Source organism: Haliotis rubra, unplaced genomic scaffold (genome assembly GCF_003918875.1).
Source record: "Haliotis rubra isolate DU_JTF1 unplaced genomic scaffold, ASM391887v1 Scf328, whole genome shotgun sequence".
Classification (NCBI taxonomy): Eukaryota; Metazoa; Mollusca; class Gastropoda; order Lepetellida; family Haliotidae; genus Haliotis; species Haliotis rubra.
In genome coordinates, this window is record NW_025767000.1 from 732,968 (window position 1) to 749,173 (window position 16,206).

The 16,206-nt window shown below is 45.2% G+C and overlaps 1 protein-coding gene across 1 annotated transcript in view; it reads right to left on the reverse strand.

Annotated features, from left to right (window-relative positions):
• Positions 1-365: 365 nt before the first annotated feature.
• Positions 366-16,206, reverse strand: part of LOC124284039 (DNA repair and recombination protein RAD54-like) — a 49,542-nt gene continuing 33,701 nt past the window's right edge. Inside the window, exons 14-21 of the mRNA XM_046720087.1 lie at positions 16,009-16,081; positions 14,034-14,189; positions 13,524-13,634; positions 12,621-12,744; positions 11,000-11,078; positions 9,947-10,126; positions 3,141-3,304; positions 366-1,427 (exon numbers count right to left, since the gene is read on the reverse strand). Of these exons, the coding sequence (XP_046576043.1) occupies positions 1,226-1,427; positions 3,141-3,304; positions 9,947-10,126; positions 11,000-11,078; positions 12,621-12,744; positions 13,524-13,634; positions 14,034-14,189; positions 16,009-16,081 (1,089 nt within the window). The 3' untranslated portion in view covers positions 366-1,225. The remainder of the gene's footprint in view (positions 1,428-3,140; positions 3,305-9,946; positions 10,127-10,999; positions 11,079-12,620; positions 12,745-13,523; positions 13,635-14,033; positions 14,190-16,008; positions 16,082-16,206) is intronic.

The following is a 16,206-nucleotide window of genomic DNA, read 5'->3' on the forward strand; positions in this document are numbered from 1 at the left end:
CTCAGCAATATTCCAGCTATATGGCAGCAGTCTGTAAATAATTGAGTCTGGACCAGACAATCCAGTGATCAACGGCATTGATCTACACAGTTGGGATATGGTGACATTTGACCACTAAGTCAGCGAGTCTGACCACCCGATCCTGTTAATTGCCTCTTACGACAAGCATGGGTTGCTGAAGACCAATTCTAGCCCGGATCTTCATGGGTCACATCCTCCGTGAACATGGGTACTGATGTGAAGTGGGGTTTGATCTGCCATACAGGCAGTCGTTGGGTTGGGTAGTCAGTGCCTTTAACCTCCCCCGCCTATAAGCTCATGTCAATCATCAACGTTGACGGTACTTGAGGATAATAATATTAGCACAGACTTGTACATATGTGTATTATGATCACCTTGTACACTGCATCTCTGCAGGAGTAGGAATGGTTGTTAAAGACATTTCATAAAGCAAGTTCCTCCGAATAGCTCCATCAAATCTAGCAGTCCACTCTATAAATGCCACCAGAATAGGATCAGCTTAAAGTGTATCTAATGGTGGAGCTATATACATGTTGAGCACTAAGTAGCCAGGTAATTTACAGCATATTACATAAACAGGGCACTGTCAGGTCCTCTTAGCTTGCATTCCATTCCACAACAGATCCAACAGTAATGGAGTGAGTGAGTCAATGACACCAGTTTCTCTGCTCTGTTTGCATATGAGCATACAGTATATTACATATCTTGTGCCACTGCATTCAAGTCAGTCAATCAATGATGCCCTCTGAGCTTACAGTACATTTCACAACTGGCACAACAGAATTGAAGTGAGTCAATCGATGGCATGAAGCATCTCTGCTCTGTATGCATATGAGCATACAGTATATTACATATCCTGTGCCACTGTATTTAAGTCAGTCAATCCATGACGCCCTCTGAGCTTACAGTACATTTCACAACTGGCACAACAGAATTGAAGTGAGTCAATCGATGACACAAGCATCTCTGCTCTGTATGCATATGAGCATGCAGTATATTACATATCCTGTGCCACTGTATTTAAGTCAGTCAATCCATGACATTATCTAAGCTTACATTCCATTCCACAACAGGGCCAACTGTACTGAAATGAGTCAATTGATGACACAGTCTGAGCGTACAGTACATTCCACAACACATCTGAGCATACAGCTCAATAACAGGTCCCACATTTGTGTTACACAGGCATGTGTACAGCTGAACGTTAGGCCGTCTTGCGCTGAGCTTCATGGGAGTAGTGGTGGAAGGCGAAGGTGACTGCAGAGTTCCACGCTGCCTTGAGGGCCATGTCTGGCAAGCCCTTCTTATCAGCACAGTGGTTCCATTGAGACAAGTCCGAGTTGCAGTCCGTGTCCGGGGCAGGGGGCTTCACCTGGATGTTGTTTACACACCGACGACACTTGAACCTGGAACACACAATCAGCATAGTGAGTGAGTTAACATTTTAAGTCACAACGGCAATATTTCAGTCATATTGTGACTATCACAGTCAGCATAAGTGTTTGTTGTTTATTCTAAGATGCTTCGGTGAAAGATCAAAGGCACCGACAGTACTTTATCAGATGATAATGTGCACTTTTTGCATTACATCACAATGTAATGGCGTCACTGCGCCATTCTAGTCTGCCCCCTCGTAATCGAACACTTTTGCATTACGTCAGAATGTAAGTGACGTCACGATGCAAGTCAGTTGTCATCGCTTCGTACGGCCTCCTACAGTAAACTACTCCGTGTTGCATCTCGTTTCTTGGTTTGCAGTTGCTTCACGCAGATAACATCACTGGTGGATTCATTACGCTTTTGTTTTCCGACAGTTAAAATGTCTCAATTCGACAGACAGGTTTTCAGTGACACGGCAATGTTCGCAATGTTTACATTCCCACAATGCAATCGTGGAATCGTGCTTTAACTATAATAGTTCAGGGCGAAAGTGTGCTTTATTACGCTATACATGGTGGTAGAGTGAACTGTATTTCTTAAACAGCATCAGCAATGTTCCAGTTATATGACAGTGATCTAGGAAAATAAATGAGCCTGGACCAGACAAACCAGTGACTGATATTATTGTTGAGGTACGATGAGTCTGACCACCTGTTCCTTTAAGGTGCCTCGTATGATCAGCATAGGTTGCTAGACACCAATTCAAACCTATAATCCCATTATTGTTCATGCATGCTACAATTATTTAACCTTAATGTTTCAAACAGGTGTGCCATGTGATTCTCAGTATTTGTCATTTTGCATCAGTTATCAATATCTACTTGAATACTCATTTCTCAAGGGCAACAGTGCATGTGTCAAGCATGAGCTACAGGGGAAAAGCTGTGTCCTGTTAGATGGATATGGATTCATCCATTGCATGTCTCTTGTCTTCAGACAATGTTTTCTGACTGATTTTTCAAAGTATATTTAGCATTGTAATCAAGTAGTTTCAAACCCTGCAATCGTCTGGCACAGCCACGTTTTGAGTCGTAAGCAATAAGTGCAGGAAGTAAGTAGTGCAGGATTAGTTTTCATGCCACGGTCAATTTTGTTGTCAATGGTTCAAAACATAAACATCAACGCCTAATGAATTTCCCCAACGAACCCTCATTTTAGATGGTTAAAATGACATCAGGGTGACCTTGGCCCCGTTTCACAAAATGAATGAGTAGTGATCTTAAAGTGATCTTAACTCCCATACTTGAACACTGACTTACAATAGTTGTAGTGCTAAGGTCATCTGAACTCCCATACTTGAACATTGACTTACAATAGCTGTAGCGCTAAGGTGATCTTAACTCTCGTAATTGAACATTTACTTACAATAGCTGTAGCGCTAAAGTGATCTTAACTCCCATACTTGAACATTGACTTACAATAGTTGTAGCGCTAAAGTGATCTTAACTCCCATACTTGAACATTGACTTACAATAGTTGTAGCGCTAAGGTGATCTTAACTCCCGTAATCGAACACTAGCTTACGATAGTCGTAGCGTTAATGTGATCTTAATTCCCATACATTAACATTGGCATACGATAGTCGTAGCACTAAAGTGATCGTAACAAACATACTTTAACACTGGCTTACGACAGTCGGAGGACTAAGATTGCTTTGTGGAATAGACCAGTGAACTTACTTGTCATGAGTATCACTGGTGGTAGTCTCGTTGAGTTTGAAGAGATCTTTGAGCTCATCGAGACTGAAGTGTCTCTCCACATCCTCCTCGTTGTCCACGACACAGCTGCTGAGGGCCTTCTTGTGAGCCTGGCGCTGGAAGATCTTCTCCTCAATCGTGCCAGTCTGAAATTCACACCCACAATCACTCACCCTACTCTTAGTGTAATATACAGAGATTATGACACTAGCAAGTGTGTCACATGACATATGAAACAAGTGTGAAAGTTTGTATTGTGAGAGCGAGGACAATTCATAATTTTGCACAAGTTTTGTGTAAGTCGTATGTCACACTTGCTCGTGTGTAATAATTTCTTTATTATCGATTTTATTCATGTACATTTGTGCAGTAAAATACGGTAAGCAAGTGTGATGGCCCTCTTCATTGACATCACGTTTTAATTGTTTAATGACTAGTTGTCACCTTCTCCATCTGACAAAGACGATTATCAGTTAAACACAATATTGTTTCAGATTCAACATTACAACTGCTGTACAACAATATTATTAAAATTTAAATATTTTAGATATTTAAATACTTACCTTACCATAGGTCTTATGCATATTACCTCAAGCTCCGCTTAAAGAGATCAGACAGTCGTTGATTCGCCATTCTGTAGAACGGCCACCTCGTGTATCGACGAGTGTACAGGCAACGGAAGTGACGTGATCTCCCCTCCCGCGCACGCGCGGTCCATCCAAAATCACTTTTACTGACCAGGTCCGAAGAGCCCAGAGAGGGGAGGAGCATCCAGCGTTGGGAGGGAGTTACCGCCCTATGGTAAGGTAAGTATTTAAATATCTAAAATATTTAGATTTTAATAAATTTTAACTTACCTTACCATAGGTCTTATGCATATGGATTCGACAGTAGGACGGCGGTGTCGGGCTCCAGAGGACCGCCCCACGAAAACCCACATGCCAAGGGAAAACCAGAAGAAACTACTGAATCACCAGACTGTCGCAGGAGGCCTGGAACAGGAGACAGATAGTAACTAAAGGCAACCCTAAGGAAAACAAATACACCCAGAGTGTAAGTTAACCTGAAGACCAGAAGGTAAGAAGAAGTAGTTACCTAATGGGCGGTAGGACGGGTGAGTTGCTGAGCAACCACCAGTGGACCAAACGATTGAAGACCTTCCACGCCCCCTCGACGGCCAAATCTCCATGAGGTAATGACTAGCGAAGACAGTAGAGGACTTCAAAAAACCCTCCATGATGGCTGGAGCGGTGCAGTTTCTGTGGAGAGCCATGGTGGATGCCAGAGCCCTAATCTCATGCGGATTAGTGGCTGTAGGATGAGGCAGATCTTGCGCATCGTAGGCGGTCAGGATGGTAGTACGGAGCCAGAGCGCAAGCGTATTCTTATTAACTTCACCTTTGGCCACAGAAGACAACGGAATGGGTCTCTTACGAGACTGCCTCCTGGAAGATGACTTGGCAATATAAATCTTAAGTGCCCTCACGGGACAAAGCAGCTGTTCCTCAGCGTCGTGAGGTCCTAGAATGGAAGACAAAGGAGGGATGGAGAAGATCCTATCCGGTTGTCCCGGCAGCTGGTTCTTGGCCACGAAATCCCAAAGCAGTCCGAGATGAACAAGACCATGCCGTGACTGCTCAAAACGCACCCTGGTGACATCCAATGCGTGGATCTCACTAACCCTAGCTGCTGTGGCCAGGGCCAAGAGAAAGGCTGTCTTCCTGGAGAGGTTCTCAAAAGAAGCCGTGTCCAAGGGGCTCATAAGGGGACCTCTCAGATGACTTAAGAACGACGTTTAGGTCCCAAGCCGGAGGGCCGAGCTTTGCCTTCTGGTCCTCCAGCTTAAACGCTTTGAGGACGGCGATGAGTTCTGGCACCTTGGAAATCTTTTGTCGTGACTTGACCGCCAGAGCGGAGTTAAGAGCCGATAAATAAGTTCCTATAGTGTTGCCCTTGAGACGCCGGGACTTCGAAGAAAGAGAAGGAACTCTGCTATAAACTGAGGAGAAGCCTTCAACGGGTCCTTGGACTTCTGTGCACAAAACTTCTCAAAAGAAACCCACTTATCATCATAGAGTGATCTTGTGGAGACTCGATGAGCACGAGCAATAACCTTGGCGACACCGTGGAGAAGCCCTTGGCCTTCAGCCTTTGCAGATGATCCAACCGCACAGATGAAACCGAGTCGGATCGGGATGCCACTGTCGACTGTGGGGATGCCTGAGCAGGTGAGGCCAGTCTGGTAACTGTTGCGGACTTCTTTCGTGAGACGGCGCGAGATCTGGGAACCAGGTTCTGGCTGGCCACCAAGCGCGACCAAAAGCAGGCGAATCGTCTCTGTTCGCTTGACCTTTGCTATTACCGCTGGCAACAGAACTGGTGGTGGAAAGGCATGCGACACGCCCAGACCCTCCCACGACAAGGACATGGCGCCGACCGCCCATGCCGCTGGATCTGGAATGGGAGACACGCATTACAACGGCAGCTGTGTGTTGAAGCGAAGTCGCAAACAGGTCGATCAGAGGAGGCGTGGACTGTGACAAAGAAGTTTGAACGCTTCTGGATGTAGCATCCACTCTGTTGGAGAGCGGTTTGCCCGGCCTTGAGAGCGTCTGCCAAAACGTTCTTCCACCCTGGGATGTGTCGGGCTCTGGCGCTGATGCCATTGTCGTCCAGGAGACTGGCCAGCTGGAGCGTCTGCTCCAACAACTGTTTGGACCTGGTCGTTCCCTGATTGTGAATCAACCACACCACCGTGGAATTGTCCGACGCTATCAGGAGCCTGGTGTTCCGCAACAGAGGCACCCAGTGTCGAACCGCTAAAATGACTGCTTGCAGCCCCAAGTTGTTGATGTGCCATCCTAGCTCGGTGCCTGACCACAGCCCCGAGGTGGTCTGGTCGTTGAGGTGAGCACCCCAACCTTGAAGAGAGCGCATCTGAACAGTTCGTGATCGTGAACAAACTCTGTCAAGGAGACTCCTGCGCAGACGCTCGACTCGACAGTCCACCAACGGAGGTAAGCGTGGAGATGCAGGGGCAAAAGAACCTCAACTGAAGGTCGTCCGCCTGGATGTAAGGCAACAGGAGCGCTGTAACGGCGAAGCATCAAAGCGACCTCTGAGCGTCAAGTCCTGGGCTGAGGTGAGGAGACCTAAGAGGGACTGCCACTCCCTGAGCACGAAGCGGCTGGGATAGACCTCGGTTGGCTTAAACTGACAATCTTTCTCCAGCGATCTAGCGGAATCCTGACAAGGTCGCAATGTGTCAGGAAGAAGCCTCCGATAAACGTTAGTTCCTGGGACGGCTCCAGGTGGGATTTGTCTATGTTGATAATCCATCCCAGTTGCTGCAAGAGATGAATGGCAAAGTGCATCTGTTTGCGAAGCAACTGAGGGTCGAGGTGGTTCAAGAGACAGTCGTCTATATAAGGGTCGAAGTCGATGCCCCTGGGAGGAGGAACCGGGTGATCAGCGAGGTAATCCGAGTAAAAAGCCACGGGGCCGTGGAAATTCCAAATAGAAGCACTTTCCACTGGTAGTGGGACCCGTTGAAAAAGAACCTCAGGTACTTTCTGTGACGATGGTAAATGGGCACATGCAGGTAGGCATCCTGAAGGTCGAGGCTGGCCAACCAGACCCTGGGCGCAAGCTTGGCTCGTAGCTGTTCCAGGGACACCATGCGGAAGTGAGGCGGTTCCGGAAGATAACGGTGGTTGAAAACTGCCATGTTGTGAATCATGCGTAGTTTCCTGAGTCCTTCTTGGGAACCAGGAAGATTGGTGAGTAGAACCCGGGGACTGTCGGGGTCTAGCACTGTCTCTATAGCTTGTTTGGCGTAACAGAGTGTGGATGCTGTCTGCTAGCAGTAACTGTTGGTCTGGAGCATACACGCGACTGGGGCGTTGAAGTCAGAGGCGCGACACGGCGATTGGCAGCTTGTAACCGGTCCTGAGAATGTTGGTGATAAACGGGTCTTCCAGGATTGTCCAATTGGGCCAGAAGATCCCCAGTCTCCGCCTACTGGAGTAGATCGAACCGGCACGACTGGGGCAGGAGGTCCCAGTCGTGTTGGGTCGCAACTTCAGCTTAATCGGGCAGTAAGGCGCCTCCCCTACCCTGCCTGCCGGGCGTCGAAGGGGTCGGGGACGATCCTGCTGACGGCGCTGAAAAACAGGTTCGGATCTGCCACGGCCACGTCCTCTGCCAGAGGCGTCGCGGACGGAGTCTCTTCTCGGGACGTAACGGCGCTTCCCTCTACCCCTTGCAGATGATCTGCCACGAAAGGCCGAACTCAATGCTTCGAACGTAGACAAAGAAACCTCCGTATTGGTAAGCTCTGCGTGTTCCTTATACACCTCCGGAATGCCGTCATTAAAGAGGAAACGAGACGCAAAAGGGGCTCTTAACAGTTTCCTTTTAAACTCTTCCTGCCAAGAACAGGGCTCCAGGAAACCCATCCGCCGAACAACCGTTGTCATGGCCAGAGCCGCCCGGAGGTGCGCCAGCAAATCATGCAACAGGGTGGTAAGATGTTCTAACCTTGACGTGTTGTCTTCCGTCAAATCCCAAGCAGCAGCCGAAGTTGCCGAGGCCAACGCTGATACCGGCTTCAACATCCGCTTGAGTTCTGCATCAATGGCCAACATCTTGGAGTCCTGCACTCGGTAAGATGTCTGTGGGGAAGCCGGTAAGCGCTTGAGGGACTCATCATGAGCCGCGCCTCCATCGGCAAAATCCAAACTATGAATCTTGTAGTCCCCTTTGCGTGACTTAGGAGCCTTAATAGTGGTATTGAGAGACAAAGTAGCAAAATCAGCGTCCAAAGAAGCCACAGCATCGGCCACCATCGGGTGAGGCGGGAGGAGTAACTCCGGAGAAGACCGAATAGCCTTCGGGTCGGCCGAACCTGAAGAGGGAGAAGGACAATCAGGCAGTCTGTCGGCAATCCAGTCGAACACAGCAGAGAGAGGGAGGTAGGTGCCCCTATCATCATCATCATCCTCTTGCAACATTTCCTCATTATAATCGGGAGAAAAATAGCGCTCCTCAGTGTCCTCCCAGGACACGGTAGGAGCAGTAAATCGTTGACCCGAAGCAGCAGGCTTCGGTGGGCGCACCGATGACAACTGAGAAGCAGCACTCAAAGTAACTGTCGGGGAACGTGGACGTCGTGGCGAGCGGCGAACAGGAGGTGAACTTGAACGGGACCGACGGTATCGCCTACCATGCATCAGTGACCATGAGCGCCTCTCCCTATCCTTGGAACGTACGGGAGAGCGAGACCTTGAGTCAGACCGACGACGGCGAAGAGAAGTATCCGAACTAAGACGAGGACTCCTAGACCGATGATGCTGCCGAGGATCGTCGAGAACGATGGGAACGCTCGGCGTCCTGACGTCGGGAACGCTCTTCCATTAACTGACGTTGTAGGTCCTCCTCTCTAGACACTGTAGCCTTCCTGGGGGATACGGTAGTCTGCCAAAGGCGTCGGTGTTGGCGCTGGCGTCGGTACAGGCGTGGGCGTGGGCGTCGGCGTCCGCATGGGCGTAGGCGTAGGCATCGACGTTGGTTGAAGCAACAAGTCAGCAACGGGAGAATCAAGTGCCACAGGCGTCGGCGCAGGAACAAAGCTAGGCAACGGCGCTGGAACGGTGCTAGCTTGGGCTCCGGCAGCTGCCGGCAAAAGGAGCGTCCGAAGCAACTTCTGAACCTCCGGATGCGACAAAGCGTCCGGGTGGGATAGGTCAACAAAGGCGTCAGACGGGCGCTTGGCTTCAGACGTCAGCAAACGAGGCGCAGGGGTGGACGGCTGATCTATCACCGGAGAAGAGTCCGTCCGACCGCACGAGGGGAGAAGACCGAGTCCACAGAGGAAACAGGGAAGACATTCTCCTCTTCCGTTGTGACAAGCGCTTCTTCTTGGCGCTGAGGTAGGCCTTGAAATCTCGCGCCGGACAGCTGAGTACAAAAGTGACAGCGCTTCGTCAATGGAACAGGCAACAGTCGCACAGTCTGGGCACCAGGGGTGTGGGTCCTTGGCAGACTTCTGCACCTTGCAGATGCAACAAAACTGCCGGGTCATGCACACAAAAAGCTGTAACACACAAATGTGAAACGTAAAAACATAGAAACATAACCCCTGCAGACGAAAAAAATGGAAGCACCCCTACAACAAGAATGGGCACGCCCAAGTAAGTGGGACAGTCGTGTAAACAACCAAGATGGCTGCCCCCACACTGAGCCGAAAAAAGCGTGAAAACACACACAAATTAGGCAAGAAATAAGAAGGTACACATAAACAAGCATGAAACAAAAGGTGGAAGAACCCTAGAGGTATCAAAACACCCAAACATGCCACGTGGAAAAACTCAGAACGTGGGGACACACCCCAACCCGAAGTGAAGAAAAAAAAAAAAAACACGAGGCAGCCAGGTAAGTGAAGTTACTTGTAAATTATGTTCTTCACCCACAGAGAAGAGACATAAGATAGAAAACATACATACCAATAACTTTAATATCTGAAAACTATTAGTAAGTGTCTGAAAACTTAGCGAAACAAAAACGTCTGACAAGCAAGACGCTTGAAGTAAAAGTGATTTTGGATGGACCGCGTTTGCGCGGGAGGGGAGATCACGTCACTTCCGTTGCCTGTACACTCGTCGATACACGAGGTGGCCGTTCTACAGAATGGCGAATCAACGACTGTCTGATCTCTTTAAGCGGAGCTTGAGGTAATATGCATAAGACCTATGGTAAGGTAAGTTAAAAATTTATATCGTAAAACTCACTGCAATAAATCTGTATATAAAACACTGTTTCTTTTGTCCATCACGCCAGCATCTAGCCATAGCTTGATCGTCATTGGCTGGATTCCAGTCAGGGTCAAACATCACCAGTCGATTGGCTCCTATCAGGTTCAGGCCACACCCACCTGCCTTGCTACTCAGCATGAAGATGAACTCTGGACTCTACAGAAATATACACAAATGTTTGACAATGAAAGTATGTCTTGATGATTCTTACTATCCCTGGGGCGGTGGGGTAGCCTAATGGTTAAAGCGTTGGCTTGTCACGCCGAAGACCCGGGTTCGAATCCCCACATGGGCACAATGTGTGAAGCCCATTTCTGGTGTCCCCTGCCGTGATTTTGCTGGAATATTGCTAAAAGCAGCGTAAAACCAAACTCAGTTAGTCAGTCAGTCTTACTATCCCTACCTTTGTGACACAGTATGTATCGGTATGTTAATCTAAAGACATTGGGAATGATGTGTTTCATTGCAAATAATTTGTTGTGTAACTCTACACTGTATCAGCAATATGATGGCAGCCTGGAAATAATAGAGTTTGAATCTGATAACAAATGATTCATATTAGGAGCAATACTCCTCCCCATGGGCGTAAGATGATATACAATCAACCAAGTTCCCAAGACTTATCGGAGTATCCTTATGTCACCTTACACAGTTCCTTAACGTGTTCGGAACTTTACTTTGAATACCCAAGGGATTGCATTGTGATTCCAAAGACCAGTTGATGCAGGACAGATTATCTCAGTTTTCTGTTTAAATCTAGTAAAAGAGCACAACATTATTTCTGGCAATATAGTACTAAAATAGATAAAAAGATAACTAAAAATTGAGAAAAACAATTATTCCACAGTAATAGTGTAGGTAGATAAAAAATACCTTGAATGAGCGTTCCTAAAATCTACCGTAACTGTAGAATATGTTTACATTAATTTTAGCTGAACTCTTTTGATGTGTGTCAATAAATCATCACAACAAACTGACTCAATCTGATTCCATTTAAATAACAATGATCTTATACAGCAGAAAACTTACAGTAGGGTCATTGAATCTTTCTACTATTTTGGCTCTCTTCTTGATAGTCATTGATCCATCCAGTCTCACATGCTGGTAGCTGAAACACAACACGCTATATCAGGGGAGACAACTCTTTCATGGCCAGAAAACCAGCTCACAAGACACCCATTTACTTCTAAACTCCAAAATTTGTGTTTGTTTGTTGTTTAACACAACTGTCAGCAATATTTCAGCTATATGAAGGCGGTCTGTAAATAACTGAGTGTCTTTATTGAGGTCAGAGTAGAACCATAGACATACATTTTCGTTTTCATTCCATTCCAGTGCATAAGTGTACTAAATATCTCAGGCATGAATCAATTTCTTATAATGTACAGTTTGTAGGAGTTGCCCAGTTCTGTAGTATTGTTCATGAATTAATACTTTTTTTGTCTACATTTATGTCTGTGTGAAGAGACATGGTGTTGTGACAAAACCTGCACAAGTGTAGCACTATCTTTAAAAACTCGATCATAACTTTGTTTCACGAAACTTTGTATCCCACCACCTCTCCAACTGTCTCCGCTGTTTGATCCTTTATTTAAATGTTATGCAACCATGCAGAGGGCTGACCACTTCAGTGTTTATCTCATTCAAGCGATATATGGTGACAGCCTCTATCTGTTGTTTGGAATGCCTCGTGTGAACCTTTTTAGAGTTTTTATGATTGGATTACACATCTGGACCATGACTTTCTCGATCTTGTAAGCTGACATCTTATTGGTTGGATGAAAGGTCATTCTGATGTGACCAATACTGACATGCCCTGTTGTGGTAGGCTAGCAAGCACTAAGGGGGTGGTGGGGTAGCCTTGTGGTTAAAGCGTTGGCTCGTCACGACGAAGACCCGGGTTCGAATCCCCACATGGGTACAATGTGTGAAGCCCATTTCTGGTGTCCCCCGCTGTGATGTTGCTGGAATATTGCTAAAAGCGGCGTAAAACGAAAACTCAGTCAGTCAGTCAGCAAGCACTAAGATATGATGTTATTGTGATCGGGTACTGTTAGATCATCTTACACTTGGTCTCCAGAAATATTACACATTTCCTTAGTGACTGTACATTTGTGACATGAACCCAACTTTTCTTTTAATCATTAACTAGAAATGTTTAATTGTTTCTACTTTGCACTTTAAAGACATTGTTTCAACAATATTACTATAAGTACTATAAGTTTGGACTGCTGTAAGTATTTGATAAACTGGATGATTGAAGGTAATCAACATGGAAGCGCATGGCACCTATTCTGTGCTTGTGTGAATAACACAATCCTACTGGCAAACAACTTGGACCGGCGCAGAGAACATGTTTACGAGAGGTAGGCGGTGCACATTCATTTCATGACGATGAAATTGATTCCGCGCATAGCTGCACAAGCCTTGACTCTCACCTCAGTGTAGCAAGTCGCACTACACTTGATCACGGACAACCTGGGGCCCCTTCGCTAACAATGGCAAGCGCCAATGGGCAACACCCATACATGCTAATAAGGGTCAATTGTCAGGTCGGTGCTCAACTTATCCTTGTTTGCCAGTAGTCACTCCTGGTGCTGCCAAATCTTCAACAAACTGAATGTCTGAGTTTCTAACACCCTGTACTCACTTCCTCTGCCTGCAGAGTGTCTCGAACAGGTCGAGAGTCTGGGTGTAGTTAGACACCAGGACCACCTTGTCGTTGCTTGTTGACTTCACCACAGCCAGCAGGGTGTCGAGCACCACAAACTTCCCTACAAAGGGAGACAACTGCATATCAACACATGGAATGTTGCACTTCATATTTCCCAGTGCATAAACAAATATAATAAAAATATATCTGAAAAATAATGTAGAATACAAATAATGCAGTGAGAGTTGCCTCCCTTAGGCATGTCAGTAACCTGTGATTGGGGGTTTGAATCCCTGATTCAACTTGATTATGTTCCAGGGTTGGTCAGCACCATTTCCTTAAAATGATAGCATGAAAGTTGTTCACCACTTTAGGTATACTTCCCACAACATGCTGACATGCAGTAACCATTGAAACACTGTTCAAAGCAGAATTACAACCATTCCAGGTAAGGAAACTAATCACATGGAGATGTCACACTTGCAAGCTGATCTTGGTCTGCCACATACTACTAAAACCAACTACATATATTTCCAGAATGTGCAGTGAATGTTTCATTCATAAACTTTCATCGTTCTTACTTGGGTCCAACGATTATCTAAACCATATTAAAGTCAATGAAACATCTAGTTAAACTTTAGAAATTATGTTTCTTATTGTTATGTGTGTTAAAACAAGACATAAACAACTGATGCCGTTTCCTGATTCCTAAAACTGCAATGTAAACAACAGTAATTATCCTTGATAATAAGATTAATCGGTGCCTGTTACGTTTGCAAAATATTATGATTGTGTCCCCGATATTACAATTGCAAATTGTTTATTGATTGATTACTGATCTCTGATTATCAATCTGCATATTGTGAGTGATAACCAGTGCTACCTCATATATCCACTCACCTGATAGTTCTGGCCTGATCTTCTTAAGGTTATGACCTTGAGGGAAATAGTCTAGGCCTCCTTCAAACCCGTCTGCTCCTTGCACACACTTCTCATACACCAAGTCGGGGTCTGTGGGTAGGATGATGTCATCTAGTTACTAAGATTGATGCAACCTCAGGTACGAGTAAAATTAACTCCAAGTAGGAGGCTCTTTCACCCATTGGCTTAAATCAAATGCTATTTCTAATAAATGTTCATGTAAATCATGTGCTTGCTGATCTTTGGTGCCATGAACGTCACTCAGAGAGCAGCCACATGATATAATGGAACATCCAGTTTCCAGCATAAACTGTGACAGTGTGGGACTAACTCATCACATAATCTATACACTTCTGGCCAGAACCATGGGGAAACCGTGTTGTCTTCCAAACAACTGTCACTGACAACAGTGTAGTAACTGAAAAAAGAAAACGAAAAGATTTGCTTCTGTTTGATATGATTTCCTATATCCAGACATGAATGACTTACGATTGCAGAGTTTCTTTAGCTGAGTGATGGCCGAGAGGCTGCTGACGGCCATTTTACTGTTAGATGTCAGATCACACTCAGAAGACTTGGAGGACACAAACTGTTTGTACAGGGCTGACTGTAGAGGCGTGAGTTTACAGCAGACCACCAGCTCAACTGTATCGATGGAAGCAAACACATGGTGAATGGCAACTCTAGGCTGTATTCACCAATACATCATCTCTATGTCAAACATCAAAGCTATTATATGTTCCAAACTGTTATGGCAAGTCAGGGCTGTCCTGAAGTTATATTCATCAGCTGTAGGAGTCCATGTAAAAATATAGTGTTATGGAAAAGTACTCACAACTGATATTTACAATGTCTAGAAATATTGTGTACAAAACTCAAATAAGTTAAACATGCTTCGCAGATGCTGATCCACATTATCAATTACAAATGAACCAACTTCAAATATCATAATATTTTTTCTTTCAGGACTAGTTGGTTAGTTGGTTTGTTGTTAAACGCCACACTCAGCAATACCCCAGCTATATGGTGGCGGTCTGTAAATAATCGAGTCTGGACCTGACAATCCAGTGATCAACATCATGAGCATCATCCTACGCATAATTGGGATCACGATGACACGTTTAACCAAGTCAGCGAGCCTGACCACCCATTAGTTGCCTCTTACAACAAGCATGGGTTACTGAAGACCAGTTCTAACCCGGATCTTCATGGGTCTTCAGGACAAGAGGACTTGATTGAACATCTCTTTGAACAGTATTCCAGTTAGCAGGGTACTGTTGTACAAAGCAACCTCAGGGCTGGGCCAGTCGTAAGTCTATGTTAGGTCTACTCCCATTTGCGAGAACTCCCAGTTGCGAGACTCCCAGTTGTGAGACAGTGGAGAAGGTAAGTAGTAAAGAAAACACACCTTACTCCCCTATCTGATAGAATGGATTAACCCCAGCTAATTAGGGATTAGCTATTTAACTGAATCTTGTGGAGGTAGCTTAAAAGATAAAGTACTTAACCTACTCAGGTAAATGGCTTTAAAAAATAAACACTTTGTGTAGGTAACTTCGTGATCATTTGAAAGAGAAATTATCTAGAAATTATCTAGCAATAACTGTTGTAACTATAATTAATCCAAATGTATCTTGATGCAGTCGGCAAACTGCTGAAAATATGAAAAGTGTCAAATCTCCAAATATGGACCCATGTAAAAAAGTGTTTTATAATGACACACAAACATCATAATAACGCAAATCATCAAAATGTGTGAATAAAAAAATGATAACGAAGTATTTAATGAACTATTTCTTCTGTGTAAATATAATGATAATCTTTTTCAGTATTTCAGTATTTATCTTCTTCTTTATTGAAAACAATAAATGCTCTTCAATGAACAATGTCTTCTGTGTCTCATTAATGAACTATGCCTCCTGCGGGTACTCTTCAGCAACAGGGCTGTTCCCACTTTCATCGTAGGGATTGGGAAACACCACCTGTGTGCACTGAACCATTAATTAATGTGTCTCACAACTGGGAGTTCTCGCAAATGGGAGGACACCGCTGTTAAGGTATAGGAGTTATGATTGGCTTAGAGCTAAGATCGCTTGGTACAACGACATCCAGTACATCATGGCGTGTCAGGTTAATATAAGAAGAAAGGTTAAAGTGGTGCAGCTATCAGATGTTTAACACTTCCATGACTTTTCGAAGCTCTCTTATCACTAAGATAGTCATAAGTTAATGTTAATGTATGGCACTTACGACTTTCTTAGCACTAAGAGAGCTTCGAAAATCTAGGCCCAGAGGTATGGTGATGACAAATCTATGAACATCACTCGGGCAAACCAGGATTCGAACTCATAGATTTCCAGCGTGACACAGCTCCTGGAGCACATGGAATTGCTGCACTAAGACAACAGGGCCCACGTTCTGAATATTCTAACTCAAATCTAAGTAGTATGATGGATGAACTCACTTTTAACTGGCAGGTACTTTGTGAGAAGAGCTTGTGTTCTCCTGATAATGCATCTGTTCACCACAGCAGCAAGCTGAAACAGAAACACTTTACACTAGCAAACAACTACAGACATTTTGAAATTCCAGTTCTGCATAAAGTTTCTATGCCCCTAAATATGGAGATAGTAAATATTTGAACACTGCATTCCCTAACATT